Source organism: Anabrus simplex, chromosome 1 (genome assembly GCF_040414725.1).
Source record: "Anabrus simplex isolate iqAnaSimp1 chromosome 1, ASM4041472v1, whole genome shotgun sequence".
NCBI lineage: Eukaryota > Metazoa > Arthropoda > Insecta > Orthoptera > Tettigoniidae > Anabrus > Anabrus simplex.
The window spans coordinates 999,155,356-999,176,130 of record NC_090265.1 but is presented as its reverse complement, the minus strand read 5'-3'; the positions used below and the strand labels follow the sequence as shown (position 1 = coordinate 999,176,130).

At 40.4% G+C, this 20,775-nt stretch overlaps 1 protein-coding gene across 1 annotated transcript in view; it reads left to right on the top strand.

The window, feature by feature from the left end:
- Positions 1-200: 200 nt before the first annotated feature.
- Positions 201-20,775, top strand: part of LOC136857727 (general transcription factor II-I repeat domain-containing protein 2) — a 128,394-nt gene continuing 107,819 nt past the window's right edge. The window contains exon 1 of the mRNA XM_067136608.2: positions 201-500. Within this exon, the coding sequence (XP_066992709.1) occupies positions 201-500 (300 nt within the window). The remainder of the gene's footprint in view (positions 501-20,775) is intronic.

Below are 20,775 nucleotides of genomic sequence, written 5' to 3'. Positions count from 1 at the left end.
AGAAGTGAGCCCGGAGGAGAACGGAGTGCTGCACGGGAGAACGCAATACAGCACTGCCGACTGAAGCCGAACATAGCCGAGTGAGATCGTTGGGCCAAGCCACGTCAACTCGCTTCCCGCGTTCGCGTGCATGCAATTCCAGCACCGAGCGTTTCCGAAGTGCTTCAGGGAGGGGAGAGGAAAGGAGAAGATCAGACAGAATGGAGTTTCATACAGTACCGTGCATTAAACGTATTCAAATGGACGCACACGGGCAAAAACGAGCTCACAATCCCTACAGCTATTTCAACCCTCAATGGGAAGAGCTGTACATGTTTGTAGAGAATGATGGACTGGCCTTGTGTTTGATATGTCACAAGACACTGCAAGTTCTCAAGAAATTCAACGTGCGACGGCACTATGTTATATACCATGCCAAAGACTACGCTCATCTAGAAGATGAAGAACGTACAGCTGTAATTGCCAAGCTGAAGGAAAACCTTTCATTAACAGATCAACAGGTTAGTGCAACCTTCAGTTATTTCGTTAGTCCTACTGTTTAAATTCCACATGAGTCCGGCTCCATGGCTAAATGGTTAGCGTGCTGGCCTTTGGTCACAGGGGTCCGGGGTTCGATTCCCGGTAGGGTCGGGAATTTTAACCATCATTGGTTAATTTCTCTGGCACTGGGGCTGGGTGTATGTGTTGTCAGCATCATAATTTCATCCTCATCACGACATCCAGGATGTCAAATCAAAAGACCTGCACCTGGCGAGCCGAACCCGTCCTGGGATCTCCCGGCACTAAAAGCCATACGCCATTTCATTTCAGTTCCACGTTTTCCTATTTCTTGATGGAAACAGTATTTCTTCATCTGTCTCTTGATTAAGGCCAGAACAGAATGTAGCTTCCATCGATGTCTGAATCATTTATAACTTAATAATAATAACAACAACCGTATGATCTCGGTTACCATGCACAAGCAATACGACCAGACGTCATTTAGGTGCCGCCTTACATTTTGCTATGTCCCCATAAGAGCATAATCTTCGTTGGTGCTATTTGGGGATCCCACCAGCCTACGAGCTGATGACTTAACGGAGAGACTGTTCAAATATGAGGAAACAAACAAGATGGCATGTTTATTGGAATCAGTGGCGGCTTGTAAAAATGGGGTGGAGAAGAAGGAAAATGGGGAGGGAGATAAAGTCTGAGCGACATTTCTTAGAAAACTCATCACTAACAAAGCTGTAATGGTCTTGATTTACGAATGCAATTTGCTTTACGTCGCATTGACATAGACACGTCTTATGGAAACAAAGAGATAGGAAAGGGCTAGGAGTGGGAGGAGGTCGTGGCCTTAATTAACGCACAGTCCCAGCATTTGCCTGGTGTGAAAATGGGAAAACACGGAAAACCATCCTTAGGGCTGCCGACAGTGGGGTTCGAACCCACTATCTCACAGCTGTGCGCTCCTAACCGCACGGCCAATTCGCCCGGTGCTTTATTCTTTATTTGAATGTGAGTGTGCATAGTATTTTTTAGTTATGACATTTTGTTCTGTACATGTACACTTCTTTCTTCTTAATCTGTTTACCCTCCAGGGTTGGCTTTTCTCTCGGACTCTACCGCCTTAAGGGCAGTGTCCTGGAGCGCGAGACTTTGGGTCAGGGAATACAACTGGGAAGGATAACCAGTACCTCTAATCACGCTAACCACTACACCACAGAGGCGGAGACATGTACACTTAACCGCACAAAAATTGGCCGTCGCAGAAGATGACTTACCTCTTGTTTAAAATACGATAATCATATTGTGCAGGTGGTAGGATTCCAAGTATCATCTCTTCGACCACTGGCTATCCACAGTTCGCAAATATCCTCGCGTTTTGAAAATGTGTAAACTGGGCGAGTTGGCCGTGCGCGTAGAGGCGCGCGGCTGTGAGCTTGCGTCCGGGAGATAGTAGGTTCGAATCCCACTATCGGCAGCCCTGAAGATGGTTTTCCGTGGTTTCCCATTTTCACACCAGGCAAATGCTGGGGCTGTACCTTAATTAAGGCCACGGCCGCTTCCTTCCAACTCCTAGGCCTTTCCTATCCCATTGTCGCCATAAGACCTATCTGTGTCGGTGCGACGTAAAAAGCCACTAGCAAAAAAAAATGAAAATGTGTAAAATTAAATATTTCCTTGCCGGCCAATTTTTTGTGCGGTTGAGTGTACGTGATCTCTGATACTTCGGAGTTATGACATTGTGATTTTTATCCGAACGTAACATATACTGTAATTTTCTTAGTAACGCCAGGATACTGTTTATTTGAATATGTACTGCATGTACTTATTAACTAGTGGTAGTAGAGTCGTAGAAAGTCCGACTCTTTGGCTGAATGGTTAGCGTTGAGGCCTTCGGTTCAGAGGGTTCCGCGTTCGATTTCCGGCCGGATCAGGGATTTTAATCGCGTATGATTAATTCTCCTGGCTCGGGGACTGGGTGTTTGTGTTAGTCCCAACACTTTCCCCTTCATATCCAGACAACACACCACACTACCAACCACCACAGAAACACGCAACAGTAATTACATCCCTTCAGATAGGGTTGGCGGCAGGAAGGGCATCCGGTGGTAAAACAGGTCCAAATTCACATGTACGATACAATTCGCACCCGCGACCCTACAAGCTGTGGGGAAGAGCGGTAGAAGAAGAAGTAGAGTCCTAGAAACTCGATTCTCGATAACTCCGCATTTCGTAAAACTTGACATCTGACTTTTTCATAGTGGATAAATCATGAAATTTGTCATTATTTTATTTCTGTACTTAGATTGGTGGAGTGGTATGCCTTAGGGATAATAATTTTTAGAACACACTGTAGGCCCCTAATGCTTAACAGCGTTTCTGGTGACAAGTGACTTGTACGGGAAATTCCTACCTACCCTACCAGGTACAGCTTTTGAAGGTCGGACAACGTGTGTCATTTACTGATCAGTATTACTCACTGCATTCCTTTCTATTTTTGTCTGTCATCACATGGGGCGAACTTTCCACCGAAAAAATGAATTGTGAAGATTGAATGGCATGCCATACAAGCACAACTTATTTCACTTAAACTTTCCGTGGATTGGACTTGCCATTTCCACTAAATCGTTGTGTTCAGTTCAGTTCTGGTTTTTTTTTTTTACCACTAAAAATGTTGAGTCAGAAGAAGACGAAACAAACTATAGAAGTGAAACTTGATGTATAAAAGAGTCTAAATAAAGGAGAAAGTGTAAACAAAATTGTAATGGACTTAAAATTAATTTAGATCAGGGTTTCCATTTTCTTTCGGCATCTATACATTAACACCTTTCAGTATTTAAAAATAGCCTGAAATGAGTCTTATATAATCCTTCCACGAGTCCGTAATTCAGCATTTTCGTAGCTCGATACCCTCTCAGTCTACACTACGTCCAGCGTGCGAAACTCTGCAATAGTTATTACAATTATGCTCGTATTTTAGATGTAAATAAATACCTGCGAAAACTAACAGGTTAGTATTAACACACGAATTTTTCTTTCTTTTCCGTTTTTCACACACGCACACGCACACACACGCTAACGGGGTCACGAGTACGAACTGCCATACGTACGGATTTGGCCCTGAGTTAGTTATCGTCCATTTTTCACTTCCATATAAAGCCACGCTCCAGACGAAAGTCTTAAAAAACATCTTTCTATTCCTATTGTTTCTATTTCTATTTCTATTTCTTGGATCAGGAGTATAAGATGAAAATAAATAAGCCCAAAACAAAAGTATTGGAGTATTTCTATTGTTCGAAGTGAGCAAATTTATTTTCTTAAGAAAGGCCTACCTTGCTTGTGCTAGTCTGCATTTTTGTCATCCTTGCTTTTGCCGTCGTTTTTTTTACTACACAAGTAACAATATTCGTCTACTTTCTGTAAGACTTCATTTTCTAATATATTTCCCACATCACCTGACTTTGTTCGACTGCACTCCAATACTTTTGTTTTGGGCTTATTTATTTTCATCTTATACTCCTGATCCAAGACTGTCCAAACCATTCAGCAATTTCTCCATACCTTCTGCAGAGTCAGATAAAATAACAATATCATCGGAAAATCTCAGGGTTTTGATTTTCTCACCGTGTGTTGTGATTCCCTTTCCAAATTCCACTTTGATGTCCTTTATCGCCTGTTCTATGTAAACACTGATAAGGAGAGGGTACAAACTGCAGTCCTGCCTCACTCCTTCCTGGATTGCCGTCTCTTTTTGAAAATGGCACAAAATTCGGTAATCTGGAGCTTTTAAAATGTTAGATATTGAGACGTTAAATTCTTCTTTTCGTTTCAGCCAACTATGGGCTGCGATTACGCAACTTCCATTGCTTTCTCAATTTCGTTCTCCTTCCTCTTTCGCTAGTATTCCTTCATCCGTTGGCTTGCTCCTGCTCGTTCTTCTGCCGAGAATACTCTATTCTTCCTCGTTTTCTCATCAGCTAGGTCCTTCACCTCCGCAACTCTCTGCCTGAAGATGTTTCTGTTTGTTATATCTTCTGCCTTGATCGCACATTTTTCTAAATCTCGGTGGACTTATTCTACCCATGGGACTTGTGTCTTCCTGTTCTCCTGGAAGGTGAGGGTCCTGTTGGCGAGTCTCTCTGATCCCATCCTTTTAATATGTTCGTAGAACGTCAATCTCCTCTTTATCATTATTATTTAATTCATTTATTATTATAATATGGTTCGTAATGTGAGTTCCTTAGTCACGTCCTAATTCGTGAACCATGGACAACGGTTGAGTGGCCTAGTACGTAGTCCTGAGAGTCGGGATACCAGTTGGTACGGAATGGGAGTGGACATATGGGACATATTCTAAATCATGGTCCTCCTTATGGTCAGACGATTCCTTATCCGTTAGAGGAGAGATCTTCACTGGGACTATGTGTAAGTAGGGTAGCCTCCTGCTTCACAGAATTTACCGAAGTCAGAACATTTCAAGGTCACTTTCTTCAACTTTTGATTTCCACAGTCGAAGTTTTCTTAAGAGCCCTTTCAGCTTGTCAGTTGATTTAAGTTGATTAGAGAATATTCTCTTTCCTTCCCTGCATACTAGCATTGAGATTATGCAAATGTCCACAAATATCAGCTAGGTATGCAACATTCGAATACCAAATTTCTTCGCTAATGAGGTCAGCAATCGCAAGTTTTTTCTGTAGCAAATATTTGTAATAACTCATTTCTAAGTTCATAAGATCGATCCCGTTAGAGGAGACTATGTGTAAATAAGGTAGCATCCTGCTTCATGAATTTACTGAGCTCACAACATTTTAAGCAAGCCTCGGACCTATGAGAGTAACGGAGTCCCACTCCCATTTAACAGGCGAGGGACTCCTTGGAAACAACTAGCGAACGAAATGGAATTCGATGGGGAGAATGGAGCTTATGAAAGAAAGAAAGTAGAACTGACTGAGTCAGCAAAGATGTGTTTGGAGTTAATCATATTCGGGTAAGGGGAGATAGCGAAGAAGAGATAGGAGAATATAAAGGGTTTTTGACGGGGAAGGGTAGAGTGTGGGGTAGGACTGTTCATCAGGAATACTATTGCACGCAACATAGTTTTTGTTAGGCACGTAAATGAGCGAATGATGTGGGTAAATTTAGCAGTTGGATGAATTAGGGCGAGAATTGTCTCAGTCTGTTCACCACGTGAGGGCGCAGATGAGGATGAAGTTGACAAATTTTATGAAGCACTGAGTGACATCATAGTCGGGGTCAACATCAAGGATAGGATGATGCTAATGGGCGATCTCAATGCGAGAGTTTGAAATAGAACTGAAAGAAGTGAGAAGGTGATGTGTAAATGTGGCGAAAATATGGTAGCTAATAGGAATGTGAAGCGTTTACTGGACTTGTGTGCTAGTATGGGATTAGCAGTGACGAATACATTGTTCAAACATAAGGCTATTCACTGTTACGTATGGGAGGGTAAGGGCACTAAATCTACTAGATCATAACCGACTTTGAATTCTGGAAATGTGTTCGGAATATGCGGGATATTCAGGCGACTTTTTGGTTATACAGACCATTATCTGATTTGTTGTGAACCAAGTATATCTAGGCCTATGATAGAGAAAGTAAAGAATTGTACATAGATAAAAGAAACAGAACAAACTAATTGTTGAATCCAAGAAGTCTTGGGGAGATTTCGGATCTAGGCCTATGATAGAGAAAGTAAAGAATTGTACATAGATAAAAGAAACAGAGCAAACTAATTGTTGAATCCGATAAGTCTTGGGGAGATTTCGGTAATAACCTGGAAGAAAAGGCTAGGTCAAGCTGCAGAAAAACCTTTCTAGAGAGTAAAAACGAATCTTGGGGGGGGGGGGGAGTAAATGAATAATGTTTTGGGTAAATCAGGTGAACTTAAAACAGGGAATCACTGGACAGGTGGAAGGAATATTTTGAAAATCTTCTCAGCGTTGAAGGACTTCTCTGTTGACGTCGCAAACAACCGAGCTCATGGGGAGGAGAATGACGATGATGAAATTACGCTTGAGGAAGTGGAAATGATGGTAAATAAACTCCATTGTCATTAACCTGCAGGAATAGATGAAATTAGACCTGAAGTGGTGAAATATAGTGGGAAGGCAGGGATGAAATGGCTTCATAGAGAAGATTAGCATGGGTGTTCGTAAGGTACCTTCTGATTGGACAAAAGCAGTAATTATACCTATCTGTAAGCAAGGGAACAGGGAGGATTGCAACAACTATCGAGATATTGCATTGCTCAGTATACCAAGCCAGGTGTTCACTGGTATTTTGGAAGGGAGGGTGCGATCAGTGGTTGAGAGGAAGTTTCATGAAAACCAGTGTGGTTTCAGACCACAGAGGGGCTGTCAAGATTGGATTTTCAGTATGCGCCAGGTAATTGAAAAGTGCTACGGAAGGAATAGACAGTTATGTTTATAGACATAGTAATAAACTTGTTTTCTGACTCGGCGAAAACTCAAAAGCTTATTACCATGTGTACAATCACGGGCCGCGAAAGCATCAATCTACGTTATACTTATGTTTCGTAGACCTAGAGAACGCATAGAACCGAGTACCGAGCGCAAAGATGTTCACCATACTAAGGGACTACGGGATTAAGGGATTTAGAATAGAATACTCCCATCCTTTAGTTCCGGATCGCCAGGAACTTGGGAGAGAGTAATCTTTATTGCAATCCAAATTATTTGTTACATGTCCGTTATTTTCCGACTTCGAAATGTCTGAACGCTCACCCTCCAATTTGTTTCGAATGACTCTAAAACATGCCTATACAAAATTATGATTAGATTAGAGCATTTTAACCCGTGCCGACTTGAGCGCGAAGTGGCATGAAGAACAAGTGCGGACTTGCCACCCAGCGCTGAGTCAGGCCTGAGTCTATCAGTATGTGCAATGTTATCCATCGTGTCACAAGTGTTTTCGGCTCGCTAATCTAACATAATGTCACATTAATTACGTAATGCAAGGGAACGTGTGTTTTTAATAGGAGACATTAAAACCCCAAATAACTGGATATGAATTACCATCAAATAGATAAGTGCTTGAAGTTTTATTTTATAACATACGGGACGTAAAATTAACTGTCAGTACAAGTGCTAATCTTGTGGTTCGTGAGTGCATGATATTTTGGGAGGAAGCAAGAATTCTTACAAGAGCTAATCAGCATTGTTCATAAAAACTTATGAACTTTTATGCGGAGTGGAGAAAATTGCAAAAAAAAAAAAAAAAAAAAACAACAAAAAAAAAAAACAAACAAATAAACGCAAAAATGTTAAGCTATGTTTAAGCGTCGTGAAGAGGAGTTTAGATATAATTTGGACAACTATTTGATATTGCACATGCGAATGCTCTATACATGATGAAGTTGGAAGAAGATAGGATGTTTTTACTTCGACAGGGAGAGCCAGGCCGTAAAGGCTACCTTGCAGCACTAGACCATAAACTCGCGGATAAAGAAGAAAAGGCGAGGCAAAGAAAATTACAAAAAGAGAAAAGAAACAGTGTCCAGCATCTACATCTTTTACTATACCTCCTTCTTCATTGTCTGAAGATTCAGATAACGCACTTTCAAGTTCAAATGAAATCAACGATGGTGGTTTTTAGGAAAGCCTTCCGAGAGTACTGTATTTCAATGTTAAATGCTGCAAGGCATGGTACGAAAAATTGTATTACTCCTAAATTAGTGCCAACGGCCGTAGCCGTGTTGAAACACCGGATCCCGTGAGATCTCCGAAGTTAAGCAACATTGGGCGTGGTCAGGAGTTGGATGGGTTGCCACGCGCTGTTGGTGGGGGGTTAAGGGAATGGAGGAGCGGAAAGGAACTGGCCACCCTACCGCACGTAAACTCCGGCTCAGGAACACCTCTGCGGAGGTTCGGACCTGCCTTCGGGCAGTATAACCCTTACCTTACCTAAATTAGTGGCTGCTTTGGATAGATGCCAGCTGAGTGTAAGAGACTAGGTATACGTCCTTCAGGGTACAACAGAGGCACTTGGCCACAATACCGAAGAACTCTCTATTAATAAATTTTCTTTTCATCGAATCAGACAGAAGAAGTGAATAGAACGTTATAAAACAATTAAATCCGTTTTCAGAAATAATAAATAAATAAATAAATAAATAAATATACGTGCAATTCTTACTGTCCGTTGGTATGGGAAACTGTTGCCTGCTTTGAATGTCAGGGACCCAAAAGTAGAAAGACTTCCAAATTTTGTTATATTTGGGGACGTTTAGCAGCTCATGGGGCATCCAAAATTTTAAATTCTTCTTGTAAATAGCAAGCGAACGCTGTTTGGAATGGATTCGCGTATTGGGATATAGAAGACTTAGAAGCTGTGATACAGCTGCATCAACACTGTACGTTTTAATGGAGCATGTGTCTTACTTGAACATATATGAACTTACTTTACGAGGTGTATTTGAATGTAAAGTTCATGTTTTATCAAGCAGTCCTGACATACCACTTCTTAAACATTTTAGGGAAAGATGGGAAAGTGTTAGTTAAGATAATATTCAAAGTGGCAAAGATAATGTGGAAATGTTTTTTAGTGAGTCGTAAATTAAAGAAATGCTAGACTTTTATGAAAATGAATTATATAGAGGTGATTATCGTGAACTCAGAGAGCTCTCTCTAATGTTTTTTGGTGGGCACTCGGGAAAACAACTAAAAATATGCACTCCTGGGGCGATGGATCAAGCTCGATGGATGGCAAGAGCTATTTATTATTTAAAACTATCCAATGTACATGAAAATGCCTTAAGAGATGTATCTCTGTTTATTGTAACTGTTAATGTCAAACCATGGTTTCAATGCAGTGCGGCTGTAAAAGCTCGTCATCAAGATCTCTTTTTAAAAGTTCTAAAATCAATCCATAATTTCAAAAGCAGCTCTAAAGAAATTTAGTCACCATATGTGGTATTTATCAGAAGAATTGTCTGCACCATCACACTTTGATGATGAAGTAGACGTACAAATCAAAATCAAAACGGTAATAAATTTAGTCGGAGAGAATCTACACATGGAAAACAGATATATTCCTCTTTGTGTAGAATGGATGGACAACTATATGCAAAGTTTATTTATATTTTGATTACCATTTTTTAAATGTTTAATTCGTTAATGTACATCTCCTAATTCAATATTATCCAGTGAAAACAATACACAACTTTGTGTCAACCAAAAGCACAGGTCTGTTCTCTTGCCTGATGATGGACACTGATTTTATTCAAGAATGTCCTTCGACATGGACGAGCAATATTTCATATTTAGAAGCTCAGTGGATAGTCATGAAGACGAAAGCTTTGAATAACTGTGCTGAAAGGGGTGTTACATTAATGCAAGACTTTCATTGACTACTGACTGTAGATGAGGAACAAAATCAATTTGTGTTGTGTTCAAGAACATCGTACACTGTACCCAGATTGAAAGAAAGAAGCACTGAAAATATAGTATACACATGAATATTACAAATAACACAGTCTAAAGAGTGAAAATACATTCAACTGTAGTATAAAATTAGATATTAAACATGTATCAATAGCTTTTCGACTGTCTTAAAACTACAAAACCTATAATTCCTAACATTCAAATTTCATGGTCAAGTCGGCACGGGTTAATATCGGCCTATTGAGATGAAATTTTGTTCTTGAGTAAATCTGACCCAATGAAAAGTATTTAGGGGGTGATCCCAAAAAATTATCATACATTTTTGAAAAATAAGGGACACACTAGAATTTTGTTGCATTTAATTTAGCTACTACTACCTTAAATATTACTATTACGCTTGCTCACCCTACACCCGATCTCTAAACTGTAGTTTCTAAGATTTTTATTATTTTATTTTTGTCCTAGACGTTAACATTGTTATATAGTCTAGACAACATGTATCTTACCGATATTAATTCGTGTTAGTGCAAGTATTTAATTGTGTCATTAGTCTGAACAATGTTATCCTTAGATTGCAATAGACATTATGAATGAATGACTTAATGGATGATTTGCCTGATTGGATTATATTAGTACACTGCATAACTGAATGCATGATGATTGAATGAATTGATTGACTGATTTAATGAGTTGAATGCTTTCCGCTTACATCTACGATACTCCAGCAGATATGGTGAGAATATTCCATCTGGTGAATGAATGCATGATTAATGAATTACCTGTATTCATGCATGCATGAAAAGTTTACATGAATCTTCTGAAAGGCATAAAGTGGTAGGAAGGGATTTAGTTAGGTGGAAATGTAGTAAGCAGTTTGGCCTATGCCGAAGAGTTGGTCGTAATGGCAGGTTGTGCCGAAAGACTGCAGTCTAATATCTTAGAACTTGAAAATAGCTACAATGAGTATGATATGAACATTAGCATTTCCATGACTAAGGGCCGGTTTAAACTGTGGGTTCAGTTTGAACTTCGGTTTATCTGTTAGTCGCGTATTATAAAACTTAATCTTAAGTTTAACTAGAGAATAATTTTACTGCCACTCATCTACCGTTTAAACTGAAGTTTAAGAATACATAACCTTACAACGAATGGAAGAACGAATGGATCTCGAAGATACTTTTGAGGTGTTTGAAGAAATACTAAGCGATGACGAAGAAGTGATTTAAATGATTGAACGACCACGGGCACTGCGATTTTTCCGAGCAAGGGGACGTCACTTTCATATATGGAATTAAAAATAATTTTAAATAGGTTTAGGCTTACAAAACAGACTTTCATAACCCTATTACAGCAAATTGGTGCTAGAATAAAACATGCAACGGAAAGGTAAGAAAGTGAAAATGTTTTGAACTGTTTGAATGTCAAAAGTGTAAATTTTAGAAAATAAAGTAACTTCCTTCTATTTCAGAAATCATGCTGTAGAACCCCTCAGTCAGCTACTAATAGCATTGCAGTTTTATGGCTCCCGTAGTATGTTTATTAAAATGGGAGATTTAGGAGGAATTCATAAGGCCACTGTTTCACGGACTATATAAATATTTCTGTACTAATTGCACAAGGAATTCTATTTCCCTACAAGTAAAATTCGGACGAAGTCTATTGCTTTTATCCGCCATTTTACCTACAAGAAGTAAACAAAACATTATCGATAGTCATCTTTTCTTGCAAGTCACAACAAAACATTATCGACAGTCATTTTTTCTCGCAAGTCACTGCTACCAAGATCGTATATTTCCTCCTTCACCTCAGTTTAACTTAGGCCGATCATCATAAGACTCAACATCGGTTTAAACTCAAGTTACAGTTTAACTCAATCTTCAGTTTAAATCCTCATTATAATACCGGCCCTTTAGCGATGTCAGTAGGTAAGAAACCTAAGAGAATTGAATGTCAGGTTGGGAATACAGAGCTGGAGCAGGTAGATAATTTGAAGTATTTAGGATGTATATACTCCCAAGAAGGTAGTGTAGTAAGTGAGAGTGAAGAAGGTGCAGCAAAGCTAAGGCAGTGAGTTCGCAGTTGCGATTAACAGTATTCTGTAAGAAGGAAGTCAGCTCCCGGGCGAAACTACCTTTACATTGGTCTGTTTTCAGACCAACTTTGCTTTGTGAGAGTGAAAGCTAGGTGGATTCAGGTTATCTTATTCATAAGCTAGAAGTAACAGGCAAGAAAGTAGCAAAAATGATCGCTGGTACAAATAGGCGGGAGAAGTGGCAGGAGGGTACTCGGAAAGAGGAGATAAAGGCTAAGTTAGGAATTAACTCGATTGATAAAGCTGTACGCATAAACCGGCCTCGATGGAGGGGTATTGTGAGGTAAATGGAGGAAGATAGGTTACCTAAGAGAATAATCGACTCGGTCATGGAGGGAGAGGGAGACCAAGACGATGATAGACTCAGTTTCTAATAATTTAAAAGTAAGAGGTATAGAACTAAACGAGGCCACAGACGTGGTTATAAATTGAGGATTGTGGCAGCGTTTAATAAATTTGCAGAAGCTTGCGGACTGACCGCTGAAGGGCATAACAATTCGGAATAAAGTTGTATGTTATTATTATTATTATTATTATTATTGATGATGATGATGATGCTTGTCGTTTAAGGGGCCTAACATCTAGGTCATCGGCCCCTATTATTATTATTATTATTATTAGTAGTAGTAGTAATATTAGTAGTAGTAGTAGTAGTAGTAGTAGTAGTAAGCAACTTGTAGATTTTCGTGACTGTTGACACCGTGACCGTGGACATGGGACCATTTCGAACGTCAGGAAGGTGTTTTTGTATTTGAAATATGCCGTATGAATTGGCCGGTGATAGTGGTTTTGAACCCCACTGTTGGCAGCCCTGCTGCGATTTCCTTTTTAACACTAGGTTAATGCTGGGGCTGTACCCGAAGTAAGGCCACAGTCATTTCCATCCCAGTCATAGACCTGGCCTATCCAGTCGTCCCCATAACGCCTGTCAATGTCGATGCGACGTAATACTAATAATAATAATTTTAAAAAGCCAGGATTGGAACCATGGCTGCCTTGGTGAGAAGCCTGTGACTGTGCCACCGAGCTGTCACCCTCCTTTATTTTTTTATTTTTTTTGATTCGTTGTGCCCAGCTGTGGAGCGCGTTTGAACTTATTTTGCACAATGTTTCTTCTTCTTTTCTTCCCAATATTTCTTCACTTTTTCACTGTGTTCCTTTCTGCGTGTTTCTGTCCAGCCTGTATTTTTTCTTGTTGGTTTCTCTGCAAATTTATGTTTGTTTACTAAGCTTCTAAATTTCATTCTATCTTGAATGGTTTCGTCCTCAATACCCATTTCTTGTAGATCTTCATGAATTTCTGCTAACCAATTGTTGCGGATTTTCAGGGTTAGAGCTAGATTTAGAATTTTCTTTGTCAGCCTGTTGTTATCCATTCTGTGTAGGTGTCCGTAGAATTTTAGTCGTCTCTTTCTGATGGTATCTGTGATTTTTTCTGTGAATTGAAAAATTTCGTGTGGTTTCTTTTTCATCCAAATTCCATTTTCGAACTTTGGTCCTAGGATTTTTCTGAGAATTTTCCTCTCTTGTTTCTCAATGCTTTTCATTTGTGACCTGCCGCCAATGATCAGTGTTTCAGATGCATAAAGTGCCTCTGGTTTGATGACTGTATTGTAGTGTCGTAATTTTGCATTTTTTGATATACATCTTTTGTTGTATCTGTTCCATGTGATTTTGTAAGCCCTTTGCAGTTTAGCAGTTCTTTCTTTGTTAGCTTCCTGATTTAACCCTGCTGGCTGAATAATTTCACCTAGATATTTGAATTTGTCTACTTGGGAAATTATTCCACAGTTGGTGATTAATGGTTGATTGTCGAATCTTGATTTAGTTCCTTCCATAAACTGCGTCTTTTCAAATGAAATTTGAAGTCCGGTTTTTGCGGCTATTTCATTCAACTTTTCTATGGATTGGATTGCTTCTTGTCTGTTGTTCGAAAGGATCGCAAGGTCATCTGCGAAAGCTAAGCAGTCAAGGTGAATTTTGTCTTTAAGAAGTCTGCCAATGTTTATACCTTTAGTTTCTTTTCTCCATTCACGAATCACTTTTTCCAAAACTAAATTGAATAGTAGTGGGGATAGTCCATCTCCCTGTCGGACGCCAGTTCTGATTTCGAACGGTTCAGAAATTTCTCCCAAGAACTTAACTTTTGATGTTGTGTTGGTCAGAGTTTGTTTAATCAATTCCCTCGTTTTCCTGTCGACTTGAAATTCCTCTAGTATGTTGAACAGGGTCTGCCGATCTATGGAATCATACGCTTTTTTGAAGTCAACAAAGGTGATTACTGTTTGTTTGGTTTTTCGAATCTGTAGTATGGTTTTTAGGTTTAGGATTTGTTCTGCGCAGGATCTCCCTTTTCCCTCCTTTATTATTATTATTATTATTATTATTATTATTATTATTATTATTTGATAATTATTACAAATGTTGTTCGACTCATTGGCTAAATGGCCAGCATTGAGGCCTTCGGTTCAGAGGGTCTCGGGTTCGATTCCCGGCCGGGTCTGAGATTTTAATCGCGTTTGATTAAATCTTCTGATCAGGGGACTGGGTGTTTGTGTTTGTCCCCAAATTTCCCTCTTCATATTCAGACAACACACTGCACTACCAACCATCACAGAAACACGCAATAGTGATTACATCCCTCCATACAGGGTTAGCGTCAGGAAGGGCATTCGACCGTAAAACAGGGCCAAATCCACATGTGCGGCACTGTTCGCACCCGCGACCCCACAGGTATAGGAAAAGTGGTAGAAGGAGAAGAAGAATTACAAATGTTGGAAATAGCGCCACATTTCTAAGCAGGAAAAAGTTATAATGAAGGTATCTGCCGCAAATCCTGTCGGTTTCTATGTCGATATTATCCGTCAAGGACTACACAAGGGATTCCAACTGTCATTTCATGATGAAAACAGCTAAAATTGAAGCACAAAATGAATGTTGACGGAATCCTGTTGTTTGCTGGAATTGCATTAGCCTGTGTTAAAATTGTGTTGACTAATTTCAAAAGTTACGTTCCCCTTAAAGAATAACGCCCTCTCTCCGGTACTCCGGTGTACACGGGCGATTTTCTGAGTCCACATTACGTCTCTTGTAGTCAATCATGACTCAAAAGTCCGAAATAATTGAAAACGTACAGTGATGTAAAGTATAAACATAGCATTTTTTTGAATTGGAGCAAGCAACAGTTGACTTTCTTACTTACTTTCTTTCTTTCTTTCTTTCTTAATCTGCTTACCCTCCAGGGTTGGTTTTTCCCTCGGACCCAGCCAGGGATCCCACCCCTACCGCCTCAAGGACAGTGTCCTGGAGCGTGAGACATTGGGTCGGGGGATACAACTGGGGAGGATGACCAGTACCTCGCCCAGGCGGCCTCGCCTGCTTTGCTGAACAGGGGCCTTGCGGAGGGATGGGAAGATTAGAAAGGATAGACAAGGAAGATGGAAGGAAGCGGCCGTGCCCATAAGTTAGGTACCATCCCAGCATTTGCCTGGAGGAGAAGTGGGAAACCACAGAAAACCACTTCCAGGATGGTTGAGGTGGGAATCGAACCCACCTCTACACAGATGACCTCCCGAGGCTGAGTGGACCCCGTTCCAGCCCTAGTACCATTTTTGAACAGTTTACTAAGGCATTAAATGAGGCAGGAAAGAGGCCGCAGACTAGTGAAAACAAAATGAGCACCCACTACCATCTGTGGAGCAAATAGGAAACATATTTACTCTCATATTTTCAAAATTCGGTACTGCCATTTGTAGAGCAAATATTTAGTCTGGGGAACGTATAAGTTGTAAATTACGCTTTAAGATATTTTTACTGTTTGTAACTATAATTGTTTCCCTTTCTTTCCTATTCTTGACATCATATAAACCGTACACGATCTGGAAAAAGTCACCGGGATCCGGATCCGAATCGGAATCTGCCATTTGAAGACCCCTGGCCTAGGCGTCGCTGAAGCGTGTTCAAGGGAAATGAGGAGTGAGCTAGTTTCCTGTTGCTTTCCTTATCGGGCCAAATGTTGCTTATACCTAATATCAGTCTATCAAGCCCACTGAAATGTGCACACTAATTGGCCTTATGAGGTACACATAATTACCCTTCGTAACAGGGGCTGGCTGCATAAAGAATGGCTGCTATTTGCTTTACATATTTAGGTCTTATGGCGACGATGGGATAAGAAAGGCCTAGGAATGGGAAGCGGCCGTGGCCTTAATTAAGGTACGGCCCCAGCATTTGCCTGGTGTGAAAATGGGAAACCACGGAAAACCATATTCAGGGCTGCCGACAGTGGGATTCAAACCCACTATTTCTCGGATGCAAGCTTACAGCTGTGCCCCTAACCGCACGGCCAACTCGCCCGCTGATAAGGAACGGTTTTACCAGCGTTACTCATACCTCAGTCACTTTCTAGTTGCCAATCAGTTACAATCAGTCATTACTGATCTGCATTTAGGGCAGTCGCCCAGGTGGCAGATTCCCTATCTGTTGTTTACCTAGTATTTTCTTAGATAACTGCAAAGAATTTAGAAATTTATTGAACATCTCCCTTGGTAATTTATTCCAATCCATAACTCCTCTTCCTATAAACGAATATTTGCCTCAATTTGTCCTCTTGAATTCCAACTTCATCTTGTGATCTTTCCTACTTGTAAGAACACCACTCAAGCTTATTCGTCTACTAATGTCATTCCGTGCCTTCTCTCCACTGACAGCTCGGAATATGCCACTTAGTCGAGCAGCTCGTCTTCTTTCTCCCAAGTCTTCCCAGCCCAAACTTTGCAATATTTTCGTAACACTACTCTTTTGTCGGAAATCACCCAGAACAAATCGAGCTGCTTTTCTTTGGATTTTTTCTCTTCTTGAATCAAGTATTCCTGGTGAGGGTCCCATACTCTAGTTGGGGTCTTACCAGAGTCTTATGCCCTTCCCATTACATCGTTACTACAACCCCTAAATACCCTCATAACCATGTGTAGAGTTCTCTACCCTTTATTTACAATCCCGTTTATGTGATTACCCCAATGAAGACTCTTCCTTATATTAACACCTTATAGTGATCGCCATGAGTAACTTTCAATGCAGTAATTAAAACTGGGGGGACTTTTCCTATTAGTGAAACTCACAACCTGACTTTAACCCCGTTTATCATCATAACATTGCCTGCTGTCCACTTCACAACATTGCTGAGGTCTTTTTACAGTTGCTCACAATCTTGTAACTTTTGATTACTCTATACCAGGTGTTCTCAAACTTTTTCGTTCGCGGCACACTGTTTCGCTATTCTAAATGTAGCGACACACCCCAACGTACAAGTAACTATGCCTGCTTTAGAGGAATTCCGAGCGCTACAGAGCAGACCCGAAAGAATGAGAACCCTCGCGGAGGTTCACGAACCACTGGAAATTTGTGCTGAACCCTAGAGGAGTATGTATAAACCAATCAACGCTCACCTGCAATCAGTTAAGTACTTCAGTTGGAAACGGAGAGATGTTTAAATGTAGTACACAACTTAGTGCAGTTGATTGTTGAATAAGTCGCAATATTTGGCGTTATTATAAAACTGAACTAAATATACAGATATTGTATTGTAATATGGAGAACGTTTTAATTAAACGTCAACGATTAAATAGCAGTAAAGGACATCAGAGTGAAAATAGAACGAGTGAATCACCCGAATCAAGTGTCAGTGAGAAGGTACTTCCGCACCAGAGCAGTTCTTCGTCCGGTGCTGTGCGCAGGTATCAGGATTCTTATTTAAGTTCAGATTTACATTTACTGAATCTGGAAATCGTGAATTTCCTGTGTGTGTGTTGTATGTGGGGAAAAATTAAACAATGACTGTATGATTCCAAGAAAACTAAAGAGACGCTTAAGAACGAAACACATTCACTTGGAAAATAAAGATACAGATTATTTCAGTCGTTACTCTCTTCTCAAATTAAAGAAAGTAAGGCTATGAATAAAATAATTACAACTTCAGAAAAAGCGCTAGTAGCTAGCTATAAATTAGCAGAAATAATTGCCAGGAATATGCAATCACATACAGCAGTAGAAACATTGATTTTACCTGCTTGTAAAGAAAATGATAAATCCATGTTAGGAGAGGCTGCCGCGATGGAGATATCCAAAGTACCTTTGTCAAACGATAGAATTGCAGAACAGTTTCTATCCTGTAAAGAATTACCTCTGACGTCAACAGGATCATACATTTTTAATTCTACGACAGCGACATTGGAAGAAAATGGACTGAGTTAAAACAGTAGAATTTCAGTGTGTACTGATGGAGCCCCAGCAATGACTGGTCGAATGAGAGGTTTGACTTTAAGGTTGAAGCGAGATTTTCCGCAAATTGGATCCACACATTGTTTTTACATCGGGAAACTTTGGTGTCAAAAACCATTCCTTCAGATCTAAGGAAAGTAATGAGCTCGGTTGTTGAAATGGTTAATAGCATTAAAAGTAGAGCTCTAAAATATACATTATATACATTACATACATTATCATTATATAATGTTATGCATTTCAGCGTTCAGTCTGCAAGCCTCTGTGAATTGACTAAACGTCGCCACAGTCCTCTATTTACAAATAGTGCTGTGGCCTCATTCAGGCTTATACCTCTTATCTTTAAATCGTTAGAAACTGAGTCTAACCATCGTCGTCTTGGTCTCCCTCTACTTCTCTTACCCTCCATAACAGTCCATTATTCTCCTAGGTAACCTATCATCCTCCATTCGCCTCACACGACCGCACCACCGAAGCCGGTTTATGCGTACAGCTTCATCCACCCAGTTCATTTCAAAATTAGCCTTTATCTCCTCATTCCGAATACCCTCCTGCCATTGTTCCCGCCTGTTTGTACCAGCAATGAATCTCGCTACGTTCATGTCTGTTACTTCTAACTTATGAATAAGATATCCTGAGTCCACCCAGCTTTCGTTCCGGTAAAGCAAAGTTGGTCTGAAAACACACCGATGTAAAGATAAGTTTCGTCCGGGAGCTGACTTCCTTCTTACAGAATACTGTTGATCGCAACTGTGAGATCACTGCATTAGCGTTACTACATCTTGATTCAATCTCACTATATTACCATTCTGGGAGAACACACAACCTAAATACTTGAAATTATCTACCTGTTCTAACTTTATATCACCAATCTGACATTCACTTCTGTTGAATTTCTTACCTACTGACATCAATTTAGTCTTCGAAAGACTAATTTTCATACCATACTCATGACACCTATGTTCAATCAATCAAAACTGATCTGCATTTAGGGCAGTCGCCCATGTGGCAGATTCCCTATCTGTTGTTTTACTAGCCTTTTCTTAAATGATTTCAATGACATTGGAAATTTATTGAACATCTCCCTTGGTAAGTTATTCCAATCCCTAATTCCCCTTCCTATAAAAATATTTGCCTCAATTTGTCCTCTTGTATTCCAACTTTATCTTCATATTGTGATCTTTCCTACTTTTAAAGACGCCACTCAAACTTATTGGTCTACTAATGTCAATCCACGCCATTTCTCCGCTGACAGCTCGGAACATACCACTCAGTCGAGCAGCTCATCTCCTTTCTTCCAGTTCTTCCCAGTCCAAACTTTGCAACATTTGTGTAACGCTACTCTTTTGTCGGAAATTAAGTTGCAAGGTATTAGACTGCTGGCTTTTGGCACAGTCTGCCATTAAGACCAAGTCGTCAGCATAGGCCAGACTGCTTACTACATTTCCACCTAACTGAATCCCTCCCTGCCATTTCATACATTTCAGCAGATGATTCATGTGAACTACGAAAGCAAAGGTGAAAGATTTCAGCCTTGTCTAACCCCTGTAAGTACCCTGAACCAAGAACTCATTCTACCATCAGTTCTCACTGAAGCCTAATTGTCAACATAAATGCCTTTGATTCATTTTAATAATCTGCCTTTAAATCCATAGAGGGGGTGCCTGGCCGAGGCGGTAATGGCGTGCTCGGTTCGCCCGGAAGGACGTGAGTTCGAATCCCCGTCAGGGGAAACGAGATTTCCACTTCCGGAGGTGCATATGGCCCTGAGGTTCACTCATCCTACACCAAAAATGAGTACCAGGTTAATTCCTAGGGGCAAAGGCGGTCGGGCGTAGAGCTAACCACTCTACCCCATCACGTGCCGCGGTTAACAATGGTAGAAGCCTTTACCTTCCACTCCTCCAAGGGCCTTCATGGCCTGTACGGAAGTGACATTGCTTTGCTTTTAATTCCATAGTCCCCCAGTATGGTGAACATCTTTTCCGTCGGTACCCTGTCATATGCTTTCTCTAGATCTACGAAACATAAACACAACTGCCTATTCCTCTCGTAGCATTTTTCAATTACCTGGCGCATACTGAAAATCTGATCCTGACAGCCCCTCTGTGGTCTGAAACCACATTGGTTTTCATCCAACTTCCTCTCAACTACTGATCGCACGCTCCCTTGCAAGATGCCAGTGAATACTTTGCCTGGTATACTAATCAATGAGATACCTCGATAGTTGTTGCAATCCTTCCTGTTCCCTTGCTTATAGATAGGTGCAATTACTGCTTTGGTCCAATCTGAAGGTACCTTACCAACACTCCATGGTAATCGACTACTCTATGAAAGCCATTTCGTTCCTGCCTTCTCACTATATTTCACCATTTCAGGTATAATTTCATCTATTCCCGATCCTTTATGGCAATGGAGTTTATTTACCATCCTTTCCACTTCATCAGGTGTAATTTAACCAACATAATTTTCCTCCTCCCCATGAGCTTGGCC